Source organism: Limulus polyphemus, unplaced genomic scaffold (genome assembly GCF_000517525.1).
Source record: "Limulus polyphemus unplaced genomic scaffold, Limulus_polyphemus-2.1.2 Scaffold1518, whole genome shotgun sequence".
Taxonomy (NCBI): Eukaryota; Metazoa; Arthropoda; class Merostomata; order Xiphosura; family Limulidae; genus Limulus; species Limulus polyphemus.
The window spans coordinates 114,746-137,730 of record NW_013667128.1 but is presented as its reverse complement, the minus strand read 5'-3'; the positions used below and the strand labels follow the sequence as shown (position 1 = coordinate 137,730).

General features: G+C 32.9%; 1 protein-coding gene across 4 annotated transcripts in view; it reads left to right on the top strand.

Moving 5' to 3' along the window:
• The window catches only part of LOC106463925 (Down syndrome cell adhesion molecule homolog), a 108,382-nt gene that overhangs the window by 7,347 nt on the left and 78,050 nt on the right, over window positions 1-22,985 (top strand). For all 4 annotated transcript variants that reach the window (XR_002611606.1, XR_002611607.1, XM_022391566.1 and 1 more), the window contains exons 2-3: window positions 11,569-11,724; window positions 12,072-12,233. Coding sequence is in view for 2 of the 4 variants with exons in the window: in XM_022391566.1 (XP_022247274.1) it covers window positions 11,569-11,724; window positions 12,072-12,233 (318 nt within the window). In the remaining 2 variants the exon portion in view is untranslated. The remainder of the gene's footprint in view (window positions 1-11,568; window positions 11,725-12,071; window positions 12,234-22,985) is intronic.

Genomic DNA, 22,985 nt, shown 5'->3' with positions numbered 1-22,985 from the left:
AACATGCAGTCTTTGTAAAGTTTAAACAATGTAAATACATAAGTGGAAGAGAGACTTAACAGAATAAAAGGTAAATTTACTAAGCTTCAACGTATATTCAGTGATATTCATTTCAAAAATGAAGTTATTTAGGTTTCTTATATTTCAGCATTTTCCGCTAAATTATCGATAATTCTATCGTAAATATGTAAAGTTAGGATTCTCCTTGCTAGATGTGAGTATGTAATATTGAACCTCGGGGCCGTAGCCTCTGGAAGAGCAAGGGGGAAGCTGCCCCCCTGAAATTGCGGTGCAGAAACAAAACAAAAGGTCTACAAATTCTAAAGAGTAATGTAACTTATGAGGTATAACTATTTAACAGTTACAAGAATTATGTATATAAATATATGCGTGTGTTTGTGTTTTATTATACTGATAATTTTAAAGATATTCATAAGTTCGGTGTTGTTTGGAATGTTGCCCTCTTGTAAAGTTGTTAAGGTTACGGCCCTGAACCCTTTATGCGTTACTTATCTAATAGGACGTGGAATATTTCGTTGTTAAATCTCACAAAATGAGGCGTGTTATAATCTCAGCATGACTGCTTGCCTTTTCACCTGATCTGCTACGATATAAATATAAATGAACCACTGACACAACCCTAATTAAAAACATTACTTATTACTTGCGCTCCAAACTGGTCTGTATATATATATATGTTTCATTGCGTACTAATCTGCAGTTTTTAGAATTTAACTTATGTCGTCTCCAGACACAATAAGGTAATCTATTACCGCAATGTATAAATACACTAATTAACAAAATCTCTCTATCTTTGGCCTATCTGAGTCTGTGGAATGTATGCTATTTATTTATCGTGGGGAATGGAATTAAACAGAATTAGCTAATAGTTTTATTTTATATCCTCTTAAAATTGTAATTTCTTTGAAGCCTTGTTACCAAAGTTTCAACTGATATGTCATTAACTATTTAATTTAATTTTAATATATGGCACAATAGAACAGTTTCCCAACACGTATTCATTTTGTGATGTGTTTGCCAGATTTTGAATTTCTAGTTTTCCGACGTAAGAGTGTCAGACAATGAGTGAAAACAAAATGCTTTAATTGGATTGTCTTTGTTTAATTTTTGTTATAGACAATATAAATATATCTATTGGAAATGAAACATTTTATTTTTGTTTTTAGCTTTCGTTTTAAATAATTCTGGCAACTCTCTTAACGAATCACTGGATATGTAACTATAACATTTGTATTTCTATAGGGGATTTCATTTGATTTGATTAAAAGTTATCCTCCAATCTGAAAAATGTGAGCTACTTAGAAATACTGGTCAATATATTTTAATAAAACAAAGGCAAACAAAATTATGGTTATATATGAACGTGAATACAAAATATAACAATATATAAATCCAAAGTTTTGAAACTTAAAATCTATATACTGTATAATGAAAGAAGTGTACAATTATGGGAACACAGAATACATAAAATAAAAACAATATTACGCACAATATGTCACAGCACTTTTGAATTCTCAACAAGCTTATGTATTCTAAGGTACAAACAGGTATTTTTCTTATCCTTACTGAAACTCTCCAAAGAATCTTTTGTTTTAGTTGTGTCAGCTAAGAGGTTTCGGGAGATGACTGCATTGATAGAAAGTAATGCGTTCTTGATTCAAAAACATATATACAGTTGTGCTTGTTGTCGATAAAACGTTGGCAACGGGCCATGTCATTAAACCAAACTGTGTATTTCAGATAACTTGCCACTTATTTGTCTTGGAGAAAGGTTTCTTCTTTATGTCTAAATGATTCATGTAAGCTGTTCATTTTTATTTAAATCGATAGCGTAATAAGGAGGAAAGTACTATCAGCTGAATATTCAGAAAAAAGTTTTAACTTCGAAATCAGGTTATGACTTTCAGCAAAAATTGTACTTCGCGTTGTCTTTCTGTAGTATTGTCATTTGTATTGAATTTCACTTTTAAATAAACCCAATATTAGAATGTCAAATACCTTTTCTTGTATTTGGTACAAACAAAATATTATATTAAAAAAAGTGTCATTTGGAATCAAATATTTATACAGTTTTTCATAATTCTTATAATAAATACCAAATTTAAGGTTTTTTAAATTGTAAGACATTTCAAAGTAGTCTATTCAAATTATTTAGACATTTTAAGATCTATAATTACTGCACTAGTCTTTTAGCTGCACTAACTCATCTTCATATCATTTCATTGAAATACTTTTACAAGTTAATGTGTTGAAATACATTCGTCATTATTGCTGACAAAATGCTCAGAATAAGCATCAGTGAAATATGTGTAAGATGAGCCGTAGCTGCACTAACTACCAGAAGATGCATCATGAAACACAAGAAGCTGGAAATCAGGCTGGATCATCATCAAAACTCCCCAGTGGCACAGCGGTATGTCTGCGGACTTACAACGCTAGAATCCGGTTTTCGATACCCGTGGTGGGCAGAGCACAGATAGCCCATTGTGTAGCTTTGTGCTTAATTACAAACAATCCCCATCAATACTGGTCTGCTTCAAGGATCACGGCTCTCGCGAGTCCTATGTACAATCCTTGGCTGACGGTATTATTGTATACAGCTAAAATTGAAAACAAAATGCAACCATCTTTTAGCGGGATGAGAAAATGATCCAATGACACAGAAAAGATCATCACTATCATCAGTAAACGAACTCTTTTCTACCTTTTGTGAGGCAGCCAGCCTGTCTCTACATGAGGGATCAACTTCTGTCGATACAATCTTTGGGATTATCACCTTACACCCAACTCAACTCTGAACTAATAGATAAAAAGCCAAGGTCATCTTTTAAAAACTTCATTGTATGAGTTTAAGGAAATGTTGAATATTAATTAATGAGTCTCAATAAACATTAACTAAAAACGATTGTGAATTTCAAACAGTTTGTGCAGAAGGGAAATTCCTAGATGTCAACTACTGTACTTGTTTGATAGAAAGTCCACTTTTCATATGATAATTCTTCTTCTGTTGTTGAACATTAGCCAAGTGAGTCGTCTTTCATTTTTTGTGCACTTTTTTCACTCGACAGATGGCGTGCTATCATTTGAAGCTTAACAATCGATGTAACATAGATCATTCTGCTGAACTTTTTCAATCCTCACGCTGACAATCTGTTTTCACTTAACGACTAGAGAAGACGAAATCATTATTGATTGGAAACTAGATAAAACGCTGGTCGTAGTCCAGGAAATTACGGCACTTCTGCTTCACTGACGAGTTAAATGCCGTTAAGTAAGTGTATGTATGAAAAGTAACATTCTTTTTATTATCGGAATTTTTGGCGCTAATTAGAAAGGTAGAAACCATAGCATGGCTTATTTTCGCTTGAACAGTGAAACGTTGAAGGTATAAGAAAAATAAAATTCCAAGATATGCATATGAAAAGAAAGTTTCTTTGCTTTTTTGAGAACAAAATTTATGTGCTGATGATGACTCATCTTTTTCTGAATAAAATTTAAATAATTAGTAAAGTTAAGTAAATTTCTTTTACTTTATTTCGTAGATATGAAAGTGTATAATTTAGAGAATGTCTAACTCAACTGAAAAACACCAATTATAATTTAAAATGCACGTTTTATTAATGCATACAATTGTATTTTATTTGTATTTTAAACCATCAGACTGTTTAAAATTAAGCCCCCAACTACACAATGAGCTGCATGTGCTGTGCCCACCATGGGTATCGAAACACGGTTTCCAACATTTTAAGTCTGTAGATTTACCGCTGTGCTACTGGGGAGAAAAAACCATCATAATTTTATTTAATAAATATTATTCTCACTCAAAATCATATTTAAAAATTACTTGTGTACATTTTTCTTCAAGCTAGCCTATGTAAAGTTTCAAATATATACGAATAAAGAAGGAAACAATATTTTTATCTTGTTTTTATTTTTGGTTATCCAACTACTTGACACGACAGATCTAAGTTTGATTATTTTGAACTTAGAACAGTGTGTGTTTGATGTTAAGTACAAAGCTACATCACAATGAGATGGTTTTGCCCATCGTGGGGTATCGAATCTTGATTTAACATTATAATTCCTCAAAAGTATCACTTAGCTACCGCATGGGCAGGATAGTACACTTTTTTGTTGTTGAAAGAATGTGTTAAAGTTCTTTGTACGCATGTGTGAAGTTGTAATCATATTCCATAGTATTTCTACAACCGTACAAAATCATTTTACTTTCCATTCACAATTTACTTTAAAAAGTTTCAATTTCTATTTCTATCAAAGAGCTAGTCTTTACATGGCTCATTTAATTTTATTGCAAGCCATACAAATATATTACATGATTGTCACCTCAGTTGAAATTGAGACTTTCTTTCCTTCCCTATTCCTCCTTAAATTTTAGTTTCCGGTTTGGCTGTTGAAAATCCTACACACTTTACACCAAAGTTGGGTAGTTTCTAAGCCCGCCACGTATGTTCCGTCTATTCCAAGAATCGATCAGTCCTGTCATTCTAGTTAAAATGGTTTTCCCTCTCTCTTGCTAAGAGTAAATTTCCTGTAAAACACTCACCCAAACTCAGGAAAAACCTATCCATTATTTGTCTTCTGGTATGCCAGAGGACAACCAACCAGAATACACAAGATAGCATTTCTGAAAAATTACTTGGTCACAATAACAAAAACAAAAAGAGAAGAAAAACAAAATCCCAAAATGTCTTACATTTACATGAAGAATGGTGATGTTCAAAGCTCATTCATTTCTGTTCTGACTCAGTGAAAAGCGTTTTTGTAGCTAACAACTATATATATACATGTTTGCATACATATGACGAATTTTAAGAATGAAAGTTTATGATAATTAATGTCTTAAACTATTTCAGTTGAACAGTCTTTTATCATGATCTCAGAACAAATGTTATTAATGTATCAGAGTTTGAAATAAATGGTAACTTTTCTACTGAAAATGGAAATAATTATTGAAACACACACAAACGACATATGAGTCACAAATACCGACTAATGGAAACTAGATCGTGAATTTTTAATTGCAAAAAAATCATTATCATAGAAAAATACAAAGTAAAAATGAATAACCTGTACAATGCACTAGTATTTCTATTTTGGCCCTTTGATTTACACAAGGCATTATATCCCATTTTCATGTTGCCATACATACAGTTTATCAATGTATTATCAAGTATCCTGTATTACTCCCCATAATTCAGCCAAGTTGTTTGTCCTCCTTTTGACCATTTTAGGTTTTACATAAGCCTACACAACATCAAGAATGTTCATATCGGAACCCCATGCAGGTCAAGCGATGGCTCTGAGTGTTTCGTCGGTCTATTTGCCTTCAATATATCGTTTCGTCATATTTGTTGAATGCTTGGGATCATTGTCTTGCTGGAAGATGAATCCCCACCTGATAAATCGTGTCCCTCAGGGAATGACATGATAGATCAGAATCTGCAGGTACTTGTCATTAGTCAAGTGTTTAGAAATTTTCTGTAGTTTTCAAACACCATTGTAACAATCTTGTATTGTTTCCTAATCCTACTTCAATGTAGATGCCGTACTTTTATTATGATACTGTTCTCCTTTCCGCTATCTAACAAACTGTCGTTGATTTTCACCGAAATATTAGAAATTGGATTCATCTGTCAGAAGCACAAGACTCTAGCTATGCTCATTCCACTGTTTGTGGTCTGATGCCTATTTTAAAGTTTTGTTTAGTTTGCCTCTTCTCAGCAATAGTATTCGTGCTAATGTGTATCTTATTGTTCTTGAGGTAACCTTCACACCTGTATTTAAAGCAAGTTCGCTGACAAGATCTAAATTCGACCTTCGTCTATCTCGTGAAAAAAAAGATCTTGAGATACCTAACATCCCCTTTGAAGTGTTTAAGCTTTCTACCTCGACCACTTCCATTATTAACAGTGCCAGTTTTACTTACCCTTTGCAGGGTCTTAGAAATAACTTAAAATGAAGCATTCAATATTTCACATGGAGTGTCCTTGACCAGCCAAAACTTGGATTTCTAAACAATTGTTATATGATATTTCAGTTCTGGAAACCGTGATTAGATTCACCACTACGAGTGGTCAGTGTATGACTGCTTGTGCTTTTATAAGTTGTATGTTGATTTGGCAGTTCCTGATTGATTGAACGACTACTAGTCACACTGTAAGCCATCACAACATGACCGTACTCTAGTGTAGTTTATTTTCACACGATAAAGGGGTGACGTACCTGTTGTTATTACCTCTTACACTCTTTTTTGTATCAAACCTTTACAAATATTTGTAAATACTATTAAACATTTGTGAAACACCGAGGATTATAGTAAATATATAAATGGCTTAAAACATATGGCAGGTTTCGGCTGTTAGTTTAAACCTGTACGGTTTTTACTAATGGATTAAACTGTATTTTGTCCAGTGTTTGAACAAAATGTTCAATATACTATTGTTCCTCACCGATTCCATAATTATTTCCAGTATTATATATCTCTTATAATAAAAAATGGTTAAAATGGTCACCAAACAATCAACCAATTTCGTAACCTTTACAATTTTAAATAACTGTTATAACCACCTTAGAGAGAAAAGAGAATGGTTTAAAACTAATTTTTGTATTTTTACGTATATTATTTTGAGAACTTTAATAAAATCGCTATGGTTTAAGACTAATAAAATTAGTGTATCCTTATTCCTAATACTATATAAAAAGTAGAAAAAGCAAACTTCATGAAAAACCGACGAGAAAATGAGCGGATTATCTGAAAGGCTTTCGAGGTCCCAAGATAAAACTTATCTATTTTGATAAAGATTTTTTATTAAATGTAAATATTTGTTGTTAATAGCATTTATTCTTTAAATTAAATCTTCGCTTGTTTCTTTCTCATTCCGCTAACATATTTGAAACTATGCATGAAAACTATATGTATTTCAGTCAGTAATATTATTGTATTCTATATTCATGTCTACACTATACAAAGAAATAGAATTGAAGTTTATATATCTTCTTAAATTTATAACATATATTCATAATGGAAGGCGGCATAAGATAAACAAAAATGATATTTCAAAGAAAATGATAAGTATATTGTAATTACCTCAGCACAAAATTTATATTTAAGGCTGATGCAGTCCCTATCGTAGCTTTACTGCGTGTAAGAATGAATAGCATACAATTAAGTGAATAGACCCAACAAAGATGTACGTCTTTACTGAAATAAGTAAGCCTAAAATGTTAAATTATTATTTATTTCAAATAACTATGCTGATTTGGTATGTACGAAATAACAATCCAAGAATATGGATTATGTAACCACAGAGAAAGATATACCTTACTACGTATAATGGACAGAGAAATTGGATATATCAACTAAATGTACAACTACTTTGACATAACTATAATAGCAACAGCATTGGATGAGATATAGTTAAAATATATGATTACTCTGTTTTGTTATCAAAAGTCATATTTTAAAAAATCTTGTTTTATTTGGTTATTGTACTGGTTTCGCCATTAATTTCTCACCGCAATACTAAAGGCATATAATGGAAAGATATTCTATGGGACATCAACAGAAATAATAAAAATTTTGTTTGATTTGGTTGCTGTACTGGTTTTACACAGCTATATTAAAGGCGCATAATGGAACGTCAACAGAAATAATATAAATTTGTTTGGTTTAGTTGCTGTATACTGGTTTCATACCGCTATATTAAAGGCACATAATGGAACGTCAACAGAAATAATATAAATATTGTTTGGTTTAGTTGCTGTATACTGGTTTCATACCGCTATATTAAAGGCACATAATGGAACGTCAACAGAAATAATAGAAATCTTGTTTGGCTTGGTTTCTGTAGTGATTTCACTACTAGTTTCACACCAGTATATTAAAGACATATAATGGAACGATGTTGTACGGAACGTGCTCAGAAACAATAGAAATGTGTTATAAAGAATAAAACAGCTTTTATTTTCAACAAGGTTACCAAAAACGAACACCCGTGAAAGCAAATGAAAAATAACATTGACAAAGAAAAATCTAGCTTAATTCAGGAAAAGAAATTCTGGCATGTAACAGAAACCTATAAAATACTATCAACAGTTATCCTGTTTTCATAAACATCAATGCATGATCGAAATATCAGGAAATTAGTTTTATTCTACATAAAGTTTTATATGCTATTAATAATGTTTCACTATATAATATTAATGAATATCTATTTTGCAAATTTTCATAAGTCATTTTGCTGCTTTCTTTATACAGTTTACTTAATGAATACAAAAGGCATGCTTCGAATGTTCTCCAGTCTTATAACTATGTAGATCGTGTACAGCGTACTTTTGTTCAGTATTTATTTGAGATATATATTAGATACACACTTTTCCCTTTAAAAATATGAATGTGTTTATAATCACATAACCGTAGTTCGCTATACCAGAATTTCTTCTGACATTTTTAATTACTGACTTTCTACTCTTTTATTTCATTGTCAGCAAAGTAAATAATTTTTCTTAAGAATATGTGACCAGCTATTTTCGCTTATCCTCTCTTATTATTGTTAACGTAATAACCGTACGTAGTCGTGTTTGATAAATGTTACACTGAACATTACTGTAGCTGATAAAAATGTTTTAACAAGGAATACGTTTAAAAATGTTGGTTCAGGAAAATTTAAGTGACAAAAAGATTTCTCGTAATGTCCGCCTCAGAAACAATTGAAGAAAGCTATTAAGTGGTGTCACTTATTTCCAACAGGAGTTGGTGCTGTTCCAATAATGAATTTCGAATGAGTTAGTGTGAGATAGGAAAATAGATAATTCTTCTTCTTTTTTTTTAATCTTAAAAGTAAATCAATCATCTCTGCAGTTGCATGTCATTAATCAAGTGATATCAAGTTAATTCAATATATATATATATATATATATATATACTTTGTTACTACAGTAGCAACACAAATTAATTAAAACCGCATTTTACGCTTATTTTTTTATCATTCTTCATACATGTGGGGTTCAAGTATTTCATGACCATAATTTATTCGAATCAAATAGTAATCAGTGACTCCTCAAAAGAAAATTAATCGAATTACTTCTTTTTCTTCAATGTTTTAATTAAGTAAAAAAGAGAGATGACAATATCTATATCTTTTTAATTAACTTTTTTTTCAGGAAAAAATAGGATTTTTCTTCTGAGTTTAATTTTTTTTCAAATTGAAATATTTTTCTCATATCTGAAAGAAGATAAATTGCATTTTATATGTTTCTCCTTGTTGGTTTCGTTAAAAATGATCACACGTACATAAATACGTACATATGTTAAATTTTATTATTCTTAACGGGTGTATATGTGTAAATAATAATCACTAATGAATAATAAATGTTTGCAAAATATGATGATTTGATTTCTTAATATTTAGTACACGAGCTTAATCTGTACATGTTGTTTAATATATCAATGCCTCATGTTTGCTTAGCATAGTAGTGAAGTATAAGCTAACAGACGTAAGTTACTGTAAATATAAAATCAGAATACCCATCACATGTAAAAAAATACAGTATTTATAATGGTCAATAATATGTATTTTCTTTGTACGTAAAATTCTCTATCTCAGAGCATATGAGCATGAGATATTTCTTGTAAGACTTATCATGAAGTTCTAATTTAAAATATTGAATATGTACTAATGGTGTTGTTAATTCTCGTGTATTATACGTTTGTTTTAGCCCATGGTGGGGATGATTGGAACATGAGTAAAGCATATAGCTCTGTTTTTAAGGGACTGGCGTGGCCTGGAGGTTAGGATGCTCGACTTTTAATCTACGCGTCGAGGAATCAAAACCCATCACCGAACATACTCGCCCTTTCAGCCGAAGGATCGTTATAATGTTTCGATCTGTCCTTCTATTCGTTGAAAAGAAGTAGCTCAATATTTGGCGATGGGTGTTATTGATTTGCTGTCTTCCCTCTAGTCTATTACTAGCGCAGATAACCCTCTAATAGGTTCGCGCGAAATGCAAGAAAGAAAACGTTTATTAAAATTTCCAACTAATCGCTAAAGAAAAGAAAAGGTTAACGTCACCAAATCAGGTTCCAACATTACACTTGAGATTTTCAGAATAAAGGACAACTCCTGAGTTTTATAGTTCTAAAATTAATATCTTGTGCCATGGATTCAGCACTTTCGCCAAACATTAGGTATTCATGTTTGTTTAATTTTGCAGTATAAGTTTATACGTAATTGTTAAATTCTCTATGATTTGAAATTACACTAAAATAAAGAATTTCGGTACATAAAACTGCAACTTTGCTCAAATATTGTTTCGAATAAAATTTCAGTTTTTCGAAGAATGTGTAGTTGTAAAGCAAGCTCTCTGAATTTAGCAATACACAAAAGTGGTAATATTATTGTAAAATAATAAATAAAAAGTTCTGGTTTCCTCTTTCTTACGTAGTAGCAATTAATTGCTTTGGTAATTCATCAGTATAAATACATCTACAATCATTCAAATTGCAACAGGAAAACCGAAAGTACTTGCTATCTTAAAAACATTTACTGATAATAAAATCCAAGAAACGATATTAATTAATATGTTGATATTAATATTTTTTGTCAGATTTTATGTTCAAGTTATTAACATATATAGGCAATATTGTGATTTTTGATTACACAAGGCTTTAATTCAAAAGGAAATTTAAAGCGATTGCACTTATGTATAGCGGCTCATAGGATGGCTCGGAGTATTTTTTTCTTTTTCTCAAGTATAAGCTTTTAGCTCATAACTCCGATTTGAGATCTAATTACAGTTTTGGACTCAGGAGGTCAAACCCTTCCAATTGATGTATTTTACCACGCCCAAGATCTCGTATATCAATTTACTCTAAAAGAAGTTCAGTTTGAGGTTAGACTGGTAAAGATCCTGAGGAGTAATAAAATCGAATAGGATATACCCACGCTCCACGCTTGGTGTTTCTGGCGCACAAAAATATAGCTAATAAAAAGGAAAATAATGGTCTCATAGATTAATTTACTCTAATCCTGCTGAAAGAATTTCAAGTGCCGTGGTTATTGATGATTCCCTCTTGTTTCTTTATCATTAGTGGCTTAAGATAGATAAGATAATTAGGAATGGCCTGGTGATTAGAGTGCTCGACTCGCCCTCTGCGCATCGTGGGTTCGAATCCCGTCCATTGAACATGCTCACCATTTCAGCCGTGGGAGCGTTATAAAGTAACTGTCAATCTAACTATTCATGGGTAAAAAAGTAGCCCAAGAATTGGCGGTGGGTGGTTGACCAGCAACCTTCCATCTAGTCTATTACGGCTAAATTAAGGACGGCTAGCGTATATATATCCCTCGAGCAGTTTTGCGCGAAATTCAAAACAAACAAACTTATCTTTCACAACGAATTAAGATAGAAACTTCATCTTACTTAAATCCTTAACCTAGAATATTTCTTCGAATGAATGTTTAATGTTTTTAACGCTGTTCGACTAAACCTACAATTTACTTCAATTTATTTTGTTCCATTTAGGGTCTTCTGAAAAGCTGAAACGGTCTCCAAATTTAGCAGTTTTCAATTATCCTTATATCAGTACTTCGACAAATTTTACCATCATAGCTGGTGAGACTGTCGTATTGGATTGCCCACTAGGGGGCGTTGTAAGAGATGAAATTTCCTGGGAGAAGGGTTAGTAGTTGGAAGTACATATTTCTATCCATCAGTCTTACTTCAAACAGCGAGAAGCTTTGTAAAATGTATTAATTCTAAAATATATATTCATGTTAAAATAAATATAGATAAATCTATTTTTTAGTATTCAGGTAAGGATACCAGCCAGTCTTAAAACACGTTATTTTGTTCAATACATGAACAAATTTATTCTAAAACATTTTGATATGTCCTTTGTTGTTATTTTTACGCGTTTTAAGGTTTTATGCAGGATATAACGTTATACGATGATTTCAAATCAATTGCAAAGTTTAAAGACGAGATAGTTAAAAACCTACTACAGCAGTGGTTCAATGGAATTCCAGGTAGCCGCCGGATCCCTGACAATCAACGTCAAAGAATCTTTCCTAATGGAAGTTTGGTAATTTCTAATATAAACAGTGAGCAGGATGAGGGTCACTATGAATGTTCTGGTTCAACACAGAATGGCCAATTACAGCGCAAGGTCATGATGTTAAACGTCAGAGGTGAGTATACTTATCTGATCTATTAGAAACTAGCATTTATGCTAATGAAACTCAAAAATCTACTGTTTCATACTTTCGAAATAACACTTGTTTCATGCCCTGTTCTAAGAAAAGCATGAATAGTCGTAACACCAAAATATTGCAACTCAACAAAGCTACATAAACGTGAGTAATTCAAAAGTAATGGTGATTGGGAGTAGAACTATTAAATTATGTGCACATTTTAAAAGATTTAATTTAAACACATGATATATATATAGCACATGGTTGAGAACAACGTATATGTTACTTACGAATAAAAGATACATATTATTATGGTATCAATGAGCGTGAGTGGATACATACAGATGTTACTGCAATACAGTTGGACTGAAGTGTTCGACCTCATTAATAAATGTAACGATCCACCTACTAAATTCGCTTCAGTCACACAGGTTTCAGTGTTCAAAACTTATGAAGTAAACAAGTTTCACTGAAACTTAAAACCATATTTTCGTCATCTATACAATGTTTGAATCAATAACTGCTTTTAAAAACTAACTGAAAAAATAATGCAAACAAATTATTTAGTTATCATAGTCTAACAACAAAACGTTACCATAGAAATCAATCTTTATTTGTGATGCAACAGCATTTAAACGTACTTGATAGAAGCACAGATGTATATTGTCATCTGCATTAGACTTGGGATCAAAATATTTTCAAATGCATTATTTTTCCAACATAGCTGCCCTTTTATTATCATGAAAACAGCCCTGCACAATATTTCTGAAAGATATCAAGATTTAAGATTGCCGTCAAGTTTCAGGAATAGCTTATGCCTATAGAATGGGGTACTTTTTATCTTGCATTGTGTGCTTGACAGAACTGTACTTAGCACTCATACAGTTCGAAGCATCTCAAGTCGATCATTGCTTACCAAGCCTGCCCAACCGTAAAACTTGCTGATTATCCCTGTACGAGAATATGGACTTTTACTAAAGTAGTCAGCAGAGCGATTAATGTGCCGCTTTATTTAAGTTACATAAAAGACACAAATCAAATTTAAAGTTTTTTCCTTAACTGATTTTTTAACAACTTTTAATAACTGCCACAAGTTACTAAAAGAAACATCTTTTATGTTCAAGAATAAATGTAGCTCGAGCTTTCGTTTTTTATTAAAAACATACACGATTAATGAATGTTTCCAGCCAATACACTTGTGAAATAACTGTCGGGCATGTCTTGTATTATGCTTCAAAGCACAACAGCATTAAAAAAATCCTTGACAAAACATCGATTTTTTCCATAGCTTTCTATAATTACCAAATATTGGATTTAAACTTAATTAGAGTTACATGGATAATTGCTTATCGAATTTACCATCACTCATAAAATGTGCGGCGTCTAATGTACAAACTTTCAAATTGTTTAGTATTTGAAAGAACAATTTCGAAATACTGGAACATGAAAAATAGACTTTCCTTAAATCATTAAACAAATGACGTGTTTTAACTTTTTTAACTTTATCGTGTATTACTCAGTACATTTCAAAATTAAAGGTTAGAAATGAATTTGTTTTAGAAAAATCAATATAAGTGTTAGTTATGTTAATTTTGTTACTTATATGTATTTGTGATGGGTGTGGCCTAGCGTCTTGAGGCCAAAGTTTAAGCCTCCGATGTCCCACTGAACACGCTAAAAGTGATAGTCAGTCTCGCTATTAAGTAAGAGTAGTCGTTTAGGCGGCGGCTACTGCCGACTGATTACCTCCCACTGGTCAGCAGTTCTAAACTGAATGATGTTACGCCTAAACGTTTGGATATTTAACATGGCTGGCCCGGCATGGCCAGGTGGTTAGGGCACTCGACTCGCAATCTGCGGGTCACGGGTTCGAATCCCCGTCCCACCAAAGCATGCTCGCCCTTTCAGCCGTGGGGGCATTATAATATGACGGTTAATCCCACTATTCGTTAGTAAAAGAGTAGCCCAAGAGTTGGCGGTGGGTGGTGATGACTAGCTGCCTCCCCTCTAGTCTTACACTGCTAAATTGGGGACGGCTAGCGCAGATAGCCCTCGTGTAGCTTTGCGCGAAATTCAAAACAAACAAACAATTAACATGGCTATGTGTCGCATTAAGTGTTACTAAGGTTGAAAATACCAAATATCATTACATGAAATAAAAACACATGCCTGCAAATTTAAACTTCATAAAAGTTGTTTTGGTTTAATAACGGATTTTCCATAATTCAGCTACGAAGATCTCGAAAATAATATTCTTTTTTTTTCTATTACGTAAAGATTTTTTACAAATCGGGAAGAAAAAAAAACTCTTACTTAGATCAAATAATTATTTCGTTTACCACAGTGAACACGATTTATTATTATGTTTGTTAAAAAAAATACAAACTGAAGAAAAGGGAAGAACATTGATGTCAAATAAATATGCATCCTCGTTCATCATGATTTTGTGTGTGTGTGTGTGAAATATACGTCTTTTAGTCTCAAAAATACTTGTTGTGGTATTTCTTTTATGTATTGAGTTACGACGTTGTGTGAAAAATATGTACGTGATGGAGAAAAATGGATATCATTTTCGGATTCAGCGTACAGAACTTACTGTAGAACATGTCAAATTTGCAAGACAACAAAACCATCGCAGGCCTATATAATTAAAGATATTGTACTAGTAGAGGAAACCGAGGCTTGTTGGGCATAGGGGTAAGTTGACAAAAAGCCGATAACTTTCATATGCTAAATTTTGTAGCCGTGATATCATGATCACTAAAACATCGAAACACGCGTCATTTGGTGTTATAGTTTCTTCGTGATCGGAAATCTATATCGTGAAGAAGAATAAAAAATTGATATCTTCACATACGTAAGTAAATATTTTTTACTGCAAAGATTCTTTTATGTTATAATAAATACTTTGTTAAGATAATTTAAGTTTCATATTACTTGAAAGTAAGTTCTTTCGGGTATATAATGGTACACGATTTTATTTGATAACTATGACTGTGTCGGTACACACAAAATGGCGGTTTGAGGTACGTTTACAAATTTTATTTGGAGCAGATTGACACACGTGTCAATCAGCCCAATATTAGAAATTGGAATGTATTTCTTGTACTCTTAAAACAAAGATAGGTATAATACAAAAATATTTGAATAATTTGGATTCATTTTAATTAATGTTTAAATGTTGACAAAATTAACGGAAATTAATTAAAATTATTGTAAATTCCGCATTTCCCTTACCATTATTTTCTTGCGATATTTGTTTTATTTTTTTTATTTCACTTACTTAAATGTGATATATAAGTATATTGATGTAAGTAAAGTGTTTTTGATTTAATTTAATCAGTGTCAATTTGTCCCAGAGTGTATGTCAACTTACCTCGTACTCGGGTAGGCTGACACAGCTTGTATTTGAGAGGATTAGCAAAGAGATAAATAATTTGTTTTTGCTATGTAATAGTGGAAGGTGTCTAGATTATGTCAGTATTGAAATTTCTTATCTTGAATTATACAGGTGATTTCTATTTAAAAATTAAAAACAAAGTGAGTTAACCAGTCCCAATCTCCTCTAGACTTGTCGTGAGTAATCGTAGAAGTATATAGTTTGTCTGTTGATATCTGTAAGGAAATACGGTGCATATCGCTTAAATAATACAGTGAAGGACTATTCTGAATAGCTTATAAGATAATAGAAGCCGTATACGAATTTGATCAAAGAAATTAAATATTAAATAGTATTTTCTGAGTTTCTCTTGTTGAAAATTTCATTATATTCTCTTTTGGGATTATTTGATTTGATGTTTGTTGTATTCTTTAAGTTTATTAGATTATTTGCGGCTTGCTATTCAACACACAAACATATATACAAATGTACTAACGTATTATAATATTCAAGACTCATAAAATATTGAAACCTTTAGAGACATAACAAATTCACCTTTGGGCAAGAAATATAAAGCTGCACTGTCTATCTAAGACCTATTTCCCACAATAAAAATTAATCCAACCTAGGTAAATGAAGAAATTGGTTTTCTTTGTGATGAGACTATAACTACCTATAACATAAATACATTCCAATGCAAGAAATTGTATAGAACATATATTTCCATCCAAATAAATTTCGAAAAGATAAATTCCACCTATCTTGGTCCGGCATGGCCAGGTGGTTAGACTCGCAATCCCCGTCACACCAAATTTGCTCGCCCTTTCAGCCGTGGGGGCGTTATTATGTAACGGTCCATCCCACTATTCATTGGTAAAAGAGTAGCCTAAGAGTTGGCGGTGGGTGGTGATGACTAGCTGTCTGCCTTTTAGTCTTACTCTGCTAAATTAGGGACGGCTAGCGCAGGTAGCCCTCGTGTAGCTTTGCGCGAAATTCAAAAACAAACAAACAAACAATCCACCTAACTTCCCTTACGAAACTGAGAAATTATAATGCACAGTTCAATAAACCTTTTACTTTAGTTTGCAAAGTTAACAACCACTAACATGTGTTGATTTTAGTGTACTCTCAAAGTCTGTAAGCTACAAGCTTAAGAAGAAAAGTTTATAATGTTTAACTTTTTATGGTAAGGGAAGTTGTTTGATTGTCGTAATTCTAAGAATATACTCCCTTAATCCTTAGATTTTGCAATAATCATACAGATACATATAGTAATAATAACCACTTTTGGCCATGGAAAATGGTGTAAGTTATAAGTTAGAATATTTCAATAAGCTAGCTGGATTTGATTTGTTTGTTTGTTGCTAAGCGGAAAGCTACCCTATGGGCTATCTATGCTGGGTTCACCACGAGTGTCAAAATCCGTATTTTAGTAGTGTGAGCCCTCAGACTTACTACTGAGCCACTGGTGGGCAGCTGAATTTGAATCTTGTGAAATGAAAGGTTTTTTTAGCATCTTCATTCTTCTATACGTCCTTCTTCCACAGCTAATTTTCGAACCTTCATACCGTATTTTGCCTGGTGGGACAGCGGTAAGTCTCCAAACTTACAACGTTAAAATAAAATCCAGGGTTCGATTCCCCCGCGGTGGACACAACTGATAACTCATTGTAGCTTCGCTCTGAAACAAACAAACAAATTTATACCTTCATCTGCTCGATATTTGGTAATCTTAAGATGTACTATTTTGTCTGTTCACTTAGTTTATATATATATGTATATATTCAAACATGTACGTAGAAATACGTGAACAAAATATGTTATAGTTTTCTGATACGTTTCATGCAAAAACTACACTTTTATACAGTGTGAAACACAACCTAACAGCAAACGGTAAGGAAACCCAAGGAACTTGCAAAATACTCATATCATTAGTTTTAACTTAACAAAAATATTTTCGCCAGCCGGCTGATAATTAAAACCACCATATTATGAATCAGTAGAAATATATATCATCCTCATTACATCAGTTAAGAGTGTGTTAGAATTTTAGGCTGTAAATTGTAGATCAAAAATAAATCCTATTCAAAACACAACAAAAAGCAATTTTACTTTTACAACCTGAGAGATATATAAATTAAACATTTAATAATAAATACTACTTTCATGCTAGCATGTTGTGAGTGCAACTTTAGCTAGACTGTTATTTATTTGGACGGTTCGAAGTAAGCGCATAGCATTTATTTCAGTCATGAAAGACTTAAAATAATCCAACTGAGAGAGAATATGAATTGATTTTACATTTTTTATTAAAATTTATGAATTATTCAGATAGAAATTAAAATGATGTTTATAACGTTGCGATTTGTTTCAGAGAGAAATATGAAAATTGAATTTATTTCTCAGCTGATATGTTTCATTTGTAGACTCAAACAATCAGACTCTGGATTTATCAGATTTATTTTTACTATACATTTTACCGGAAATTAAATGGTTACTGGAGAGCCAGTGCACGTTTTAATCCTACTTTAAACATTTCTTAATATCCTGCTTGGAAGCTGTTGTTTGTTTGGAATTAAGCACAAAGCTACACAATGGACTATCTGAAACCCGGTTTCTAGCGTTGAAAGTCCACAGACATGCCGCTGTGCCACTGAGGGGGAGGGCACTTAGAAGCAGTCAACTAGTGGTTTCATTTGCTTTGAATATTGTTCTCGTTGTACTGAGTGAAATAGTTCGCTGTTGTTAGAAAAGAAAACCTGAGTTAGGTCAAGGAACGAAGCTCTTCAGTTGAAGGGTAGCAGTAAAAGGAACCTCTAACTATTTGATTAAGTTCTGAACTTATTCTATATACAAATCAAATTATTATAGAGTTAACAGTGAAGAAATTACAATGAAACAACATAAATACTTAAAGAAAAGTGTGGCTTGCAGATTAATATCACTCGATGGACAGGCAGACAACTTGGTAAATAGATAGATGGATGGATAGATAGATAGACTTGCTGTTTATCATGTCAGTGCGATGGCATTATGTGTGGTTGGAAAATGCTCTCTACAGTCAAAACCTTTTGGTGTTTTCAGAATAAATTGGAAATTTTTTCTTCATATACTAGTGGAACCTCTTTAGTTCGTGCGACTACCTGATTGTCATGTTTCGGGTTTGCGTGTTTATAGAACATTTATATACGTAAAGTGTCTTTCAAGATATAATATTTGTCCCACACTAGTTCCAGTGACGATAAGCTACATAGTAACAGACTTTGTGCGTGTAACTTTAAAAGTCGATATTGTTGTTGTTTTTAGCTCAAAACTACACAATAAGCTATGTATACTGTGTTCACCATGGTGAGTCGAACCCCAGATTTTATCGTTCTAAGTCTGTAAACATAAAAGTTGAAGTAAGCTTAGAGATCCGTCATCATTTTTTTCTATCTGCTGGTCTAACTGCAAGTGTGAATCCATTTATCTGTCTGTATGCCTATGCACCAATCCACCTGCTACTTATTTGTTCATAAACCTCTATACATGTCTATTTATCTATCTCACTGTACTTGTTTACCTATGTGCGTGTGTGTCTGTTTATCGACATACGTCTGTCTAGCCATGTGTCTGTCTCTTACATGTTAATACGACTATGTGTTTATTTATTAATCTTTCACTGCACTTCTATATAATTATTTCTAAAACTACCAAATGATGTTTTACTTTAGAAATATCTTATAGTTATAGCTCTATAATATTTCAACTTAGATATCTGTGTATTTTTCTATCTTCAGCATGTTTGTATGTCTTTTTAAAAAACAATATTCTCTCTGAGTATATATTCGTCATCCCTAAACAATATTATTCGTACATCAAACTTCCGTTTCTTTATTTTTATTAACTTGCTCATATTTGGCATGCTTTCTACTTTAAGGACTCGATAACGAGACTTATCTTCCCTGCTTATACGTATTCCATAATTCATTTTTAAGACCCTCTGGTACCACCTTAAGCTCCTTAATTCATGAATATTAAAGATCAGATTAGACTTTTTCATGACGATGATCTATCTTCTTTTGGTTCCATGACAAAAAGCGAATAAATAATCTGGCCTAGCCTACAGAAGCTCATGAAAAACTATTTATATATTTCAAATCATACAAGTTAGGCTTGGCTATTTGAAAATGTATTTCCCTCTTTTTTTTTATAAAAGAAAAACTATTTTTATTTAAACTGGCTCACCACAACAAGATGTGTACAATAATATATTTACTCACATAATTTGTCCTACAATCACTAATTCTTGTTTAATATTATTTGTAACAGATAATAAAATGTATAATGAATGATGTTGGATATGTGGTAATAACGCACGTATTTATCAAATAGCTTAACCTGTAAAATATTGTCCCCAAAAAGCTAGTAAAATTTTGTTTTTTACGTTTTGATTCTCAAACTGTTTTCTATTTAATAAGGAGCATAATTTCTTTTATCAATGATATACAATAAACTTTCCGAGTTCGGAACAAAAATCTACAGGAAAATCACTCATAATGGGCTGTACATTCCCTGGGACTCGGCACATGAAGCAAAACAAATACTCAACATACTGAAAAACCTAATATAGCTTTGCTCATCTGGCAACTTCAATGACGAAGTCAACAAACAACACATCATCAAATATATGCAACGCCCCCTATAATCTTATACCTATCATTATTGTCGTCGCTACGACATGTGATCAATAAGATGACTTGTTCAAAAGTCATTCTTAACTTGATGATGATTTAAGCAGGTCAAAATGTTGTTACATGTTTTATGTTTTAAAGAAAAGTTTTAATACCCATATCAACCGTCTCTACTCTATAGCATAACTGCATGAAAAGTATTGCGTACTGTTTTCATAATTTGTTTATCTGTAGGAAAGAAGCTGGTGTTTCAAAAACGTTTACTTATTTTTAACCCATTTCAAATTTATAGTTAAACAGTTATGTCAAATATTGAAAACAAAATGATACGCCCATGTAACAGATTTATGTTGTTCTTCTGTCTTTAAAAAATTGGACTATTATTTTCTTTTTCGATTCATTAGCTCCTTAGGTTAAATTAAGTTTTGTGAATAGGTTCTGTTAGAATATATTCGGCTGGCTCACTTTCAACGCTCTTAATAATTGGGTCTTATAAAAACCTCAATGACTGATTTAACTCAGAATACAGATCATAAAATATCCACAATTCATTAATCAAAACTCAAAGAGATATGGGAATTGTGGACACAGTTTTATTCCAAAAAAGGAAACTATTTGAGTGTTCAGTCAATGAAATCAGGTTTTAGTCTTCAGTGAATTTCGATTACGTATGTGTGTGTGTGTATGTGTGTGTCTTCACAACTATATGTGTCAGCATTCACACGTAGTAAAATATACAAAATAATGAATTATTTCACTTCAATGGTTTGTCCAATGCATTTTGTTTTTAGATGGTTTTCGTGAGCATTTATGTGTCTTTGCAACCTGGATGGGACATTATGTGACACATGAGTGCACAGCTAAGCCAAAGACCCCAGGCTTCAATTATAGCCGTCTCTATTTTATATCTGCTGACCAGAGGGTGGCAACTAGTCAACAGCATCCATCGCTATCACAAATACTCTTAACCGAACAGCTGGATTTATTGTCACCTTTATAACACGCCCTCAAGTGAAAATGTAATGTGTGTTTAATGGTACACTGTTCCTCGAATCTTGGACTTTCGATTCACAGCCTTGCATAAAGTTATTCAGTAGGCCACGCCCAGCCAAAGAATTTGTGAAGTAGCATGCTTGTGTTTTATTACATTTCTTGCGAAAGTTCCATTTTCAGCAGTTGTGGCAGTTAAGTGTTTTTTTGAGAGTTTATTGTGCGGTTTCCAGGATCGTGGCTGTGATAATTATGTATTCTCTGAGTGTTTAGTAATATAACTTTTATTTCTCGAATTACATATAGATATATATAATACAGCTATTTGAGAACAGGGCCAAAAACAAAAAGTGTTGCACTTAAAAGGCAGACAAACAAAACTAACTTTCTTTCACATGTGTGAGTTGCCAATAGATGCACTATTTATTTGTACCGCTGTATAGGTCCTACTCCAATTTTACCCTTCTCACAATGTAGTTTATATTTGTCAGTTTTTATGTGCAACCCTTTTTGCTTTTGGCCTTGTTGTGTAAATAACTGCAATAAGATATTATCAAAGTTAAGGAGAACTGTTTCCACGCTCTGTTTTTATATTTTTATAATAACATTAATACAGCTGTTGTGTAATTGTTACACAAACACAGGATTGAGTACGTTATATTAAAACAATTTTGCATAAGCAAACCAGCAAGTCATCTAGCAGCCACAGCCGATATAAAGTCACAGTGGGACGGCAAGTATCTTATAACTACATTTTGATATTGTTTGGTTTTTCGTATGTGTGTGTCTGTCTGTCTGTTTATGTTAGAGCAAAGCTGCATCGGGCAATCTGACATGTCCACTGAGAGGAATCGAACCCATGAGTTTGGCATTGTAAGTCCGTAGACTTACCGCTGTCACATCGAGGGACGGTTTTTCGTAAGTAATGTCACAGCAGATTGATCGCTTTTGGAAAGGGTATGTAACAGCCATTTCCGACGCAACATATTCATACACTCAGATCATAAACATGTGTTCAGATAGGACATATATCCCTTGTATTTAAGGGCATTGTTAAACAAAGAAATGTGTGTCAACTTGGGACATGAAAAAGAGACCTACAACAAGTCGTACCCCATCTGTGGTAAGCAAAGTGCAACGTCTTGTAACAGGTGAGAATCCATGAACACAAAGGTCAGTGGGAAAAGTTCGTCCATACGTCCAAGGCAACTATTGTCTGTAAAGGTGATATAAGTCACACGTACACAAGGTGCTTATACAAAATATCCGTTTATCTGCCGCATATTTCAAGCAGCTGAAGAATATAACGGGTATTCATAGTATTCCATACAGATTCGCCGAAAGCATCGTCTATGGGTTTCTGTGCAATCAAACTGTTGAAACGGGCATTGGAACATGTCATTCTCGTACATTAGATGGAGTATGGAAAGCATGCATGGAAAAGTGGTATACTTTTGACACGATCGCATTACAACAGGTCTTTTGCAATGATTTGTTTGTTTGTTTTGAATTTCGCGCAAAGCTACACGAGCGCTATCTGCGCTAGCCGTCCTTAATTTAGCAGTGTAAGACTAGAGGGAAGCAGCTAGTCATCACCACCCACCGCCAACTCTGGGCTACTCTTTACCACGATAGTGGGATTGACCGTCACATTATAACGCCCCCAGGCTGAAGGCGAGTCATGTTGGTGGACGGGATGCGAACTCG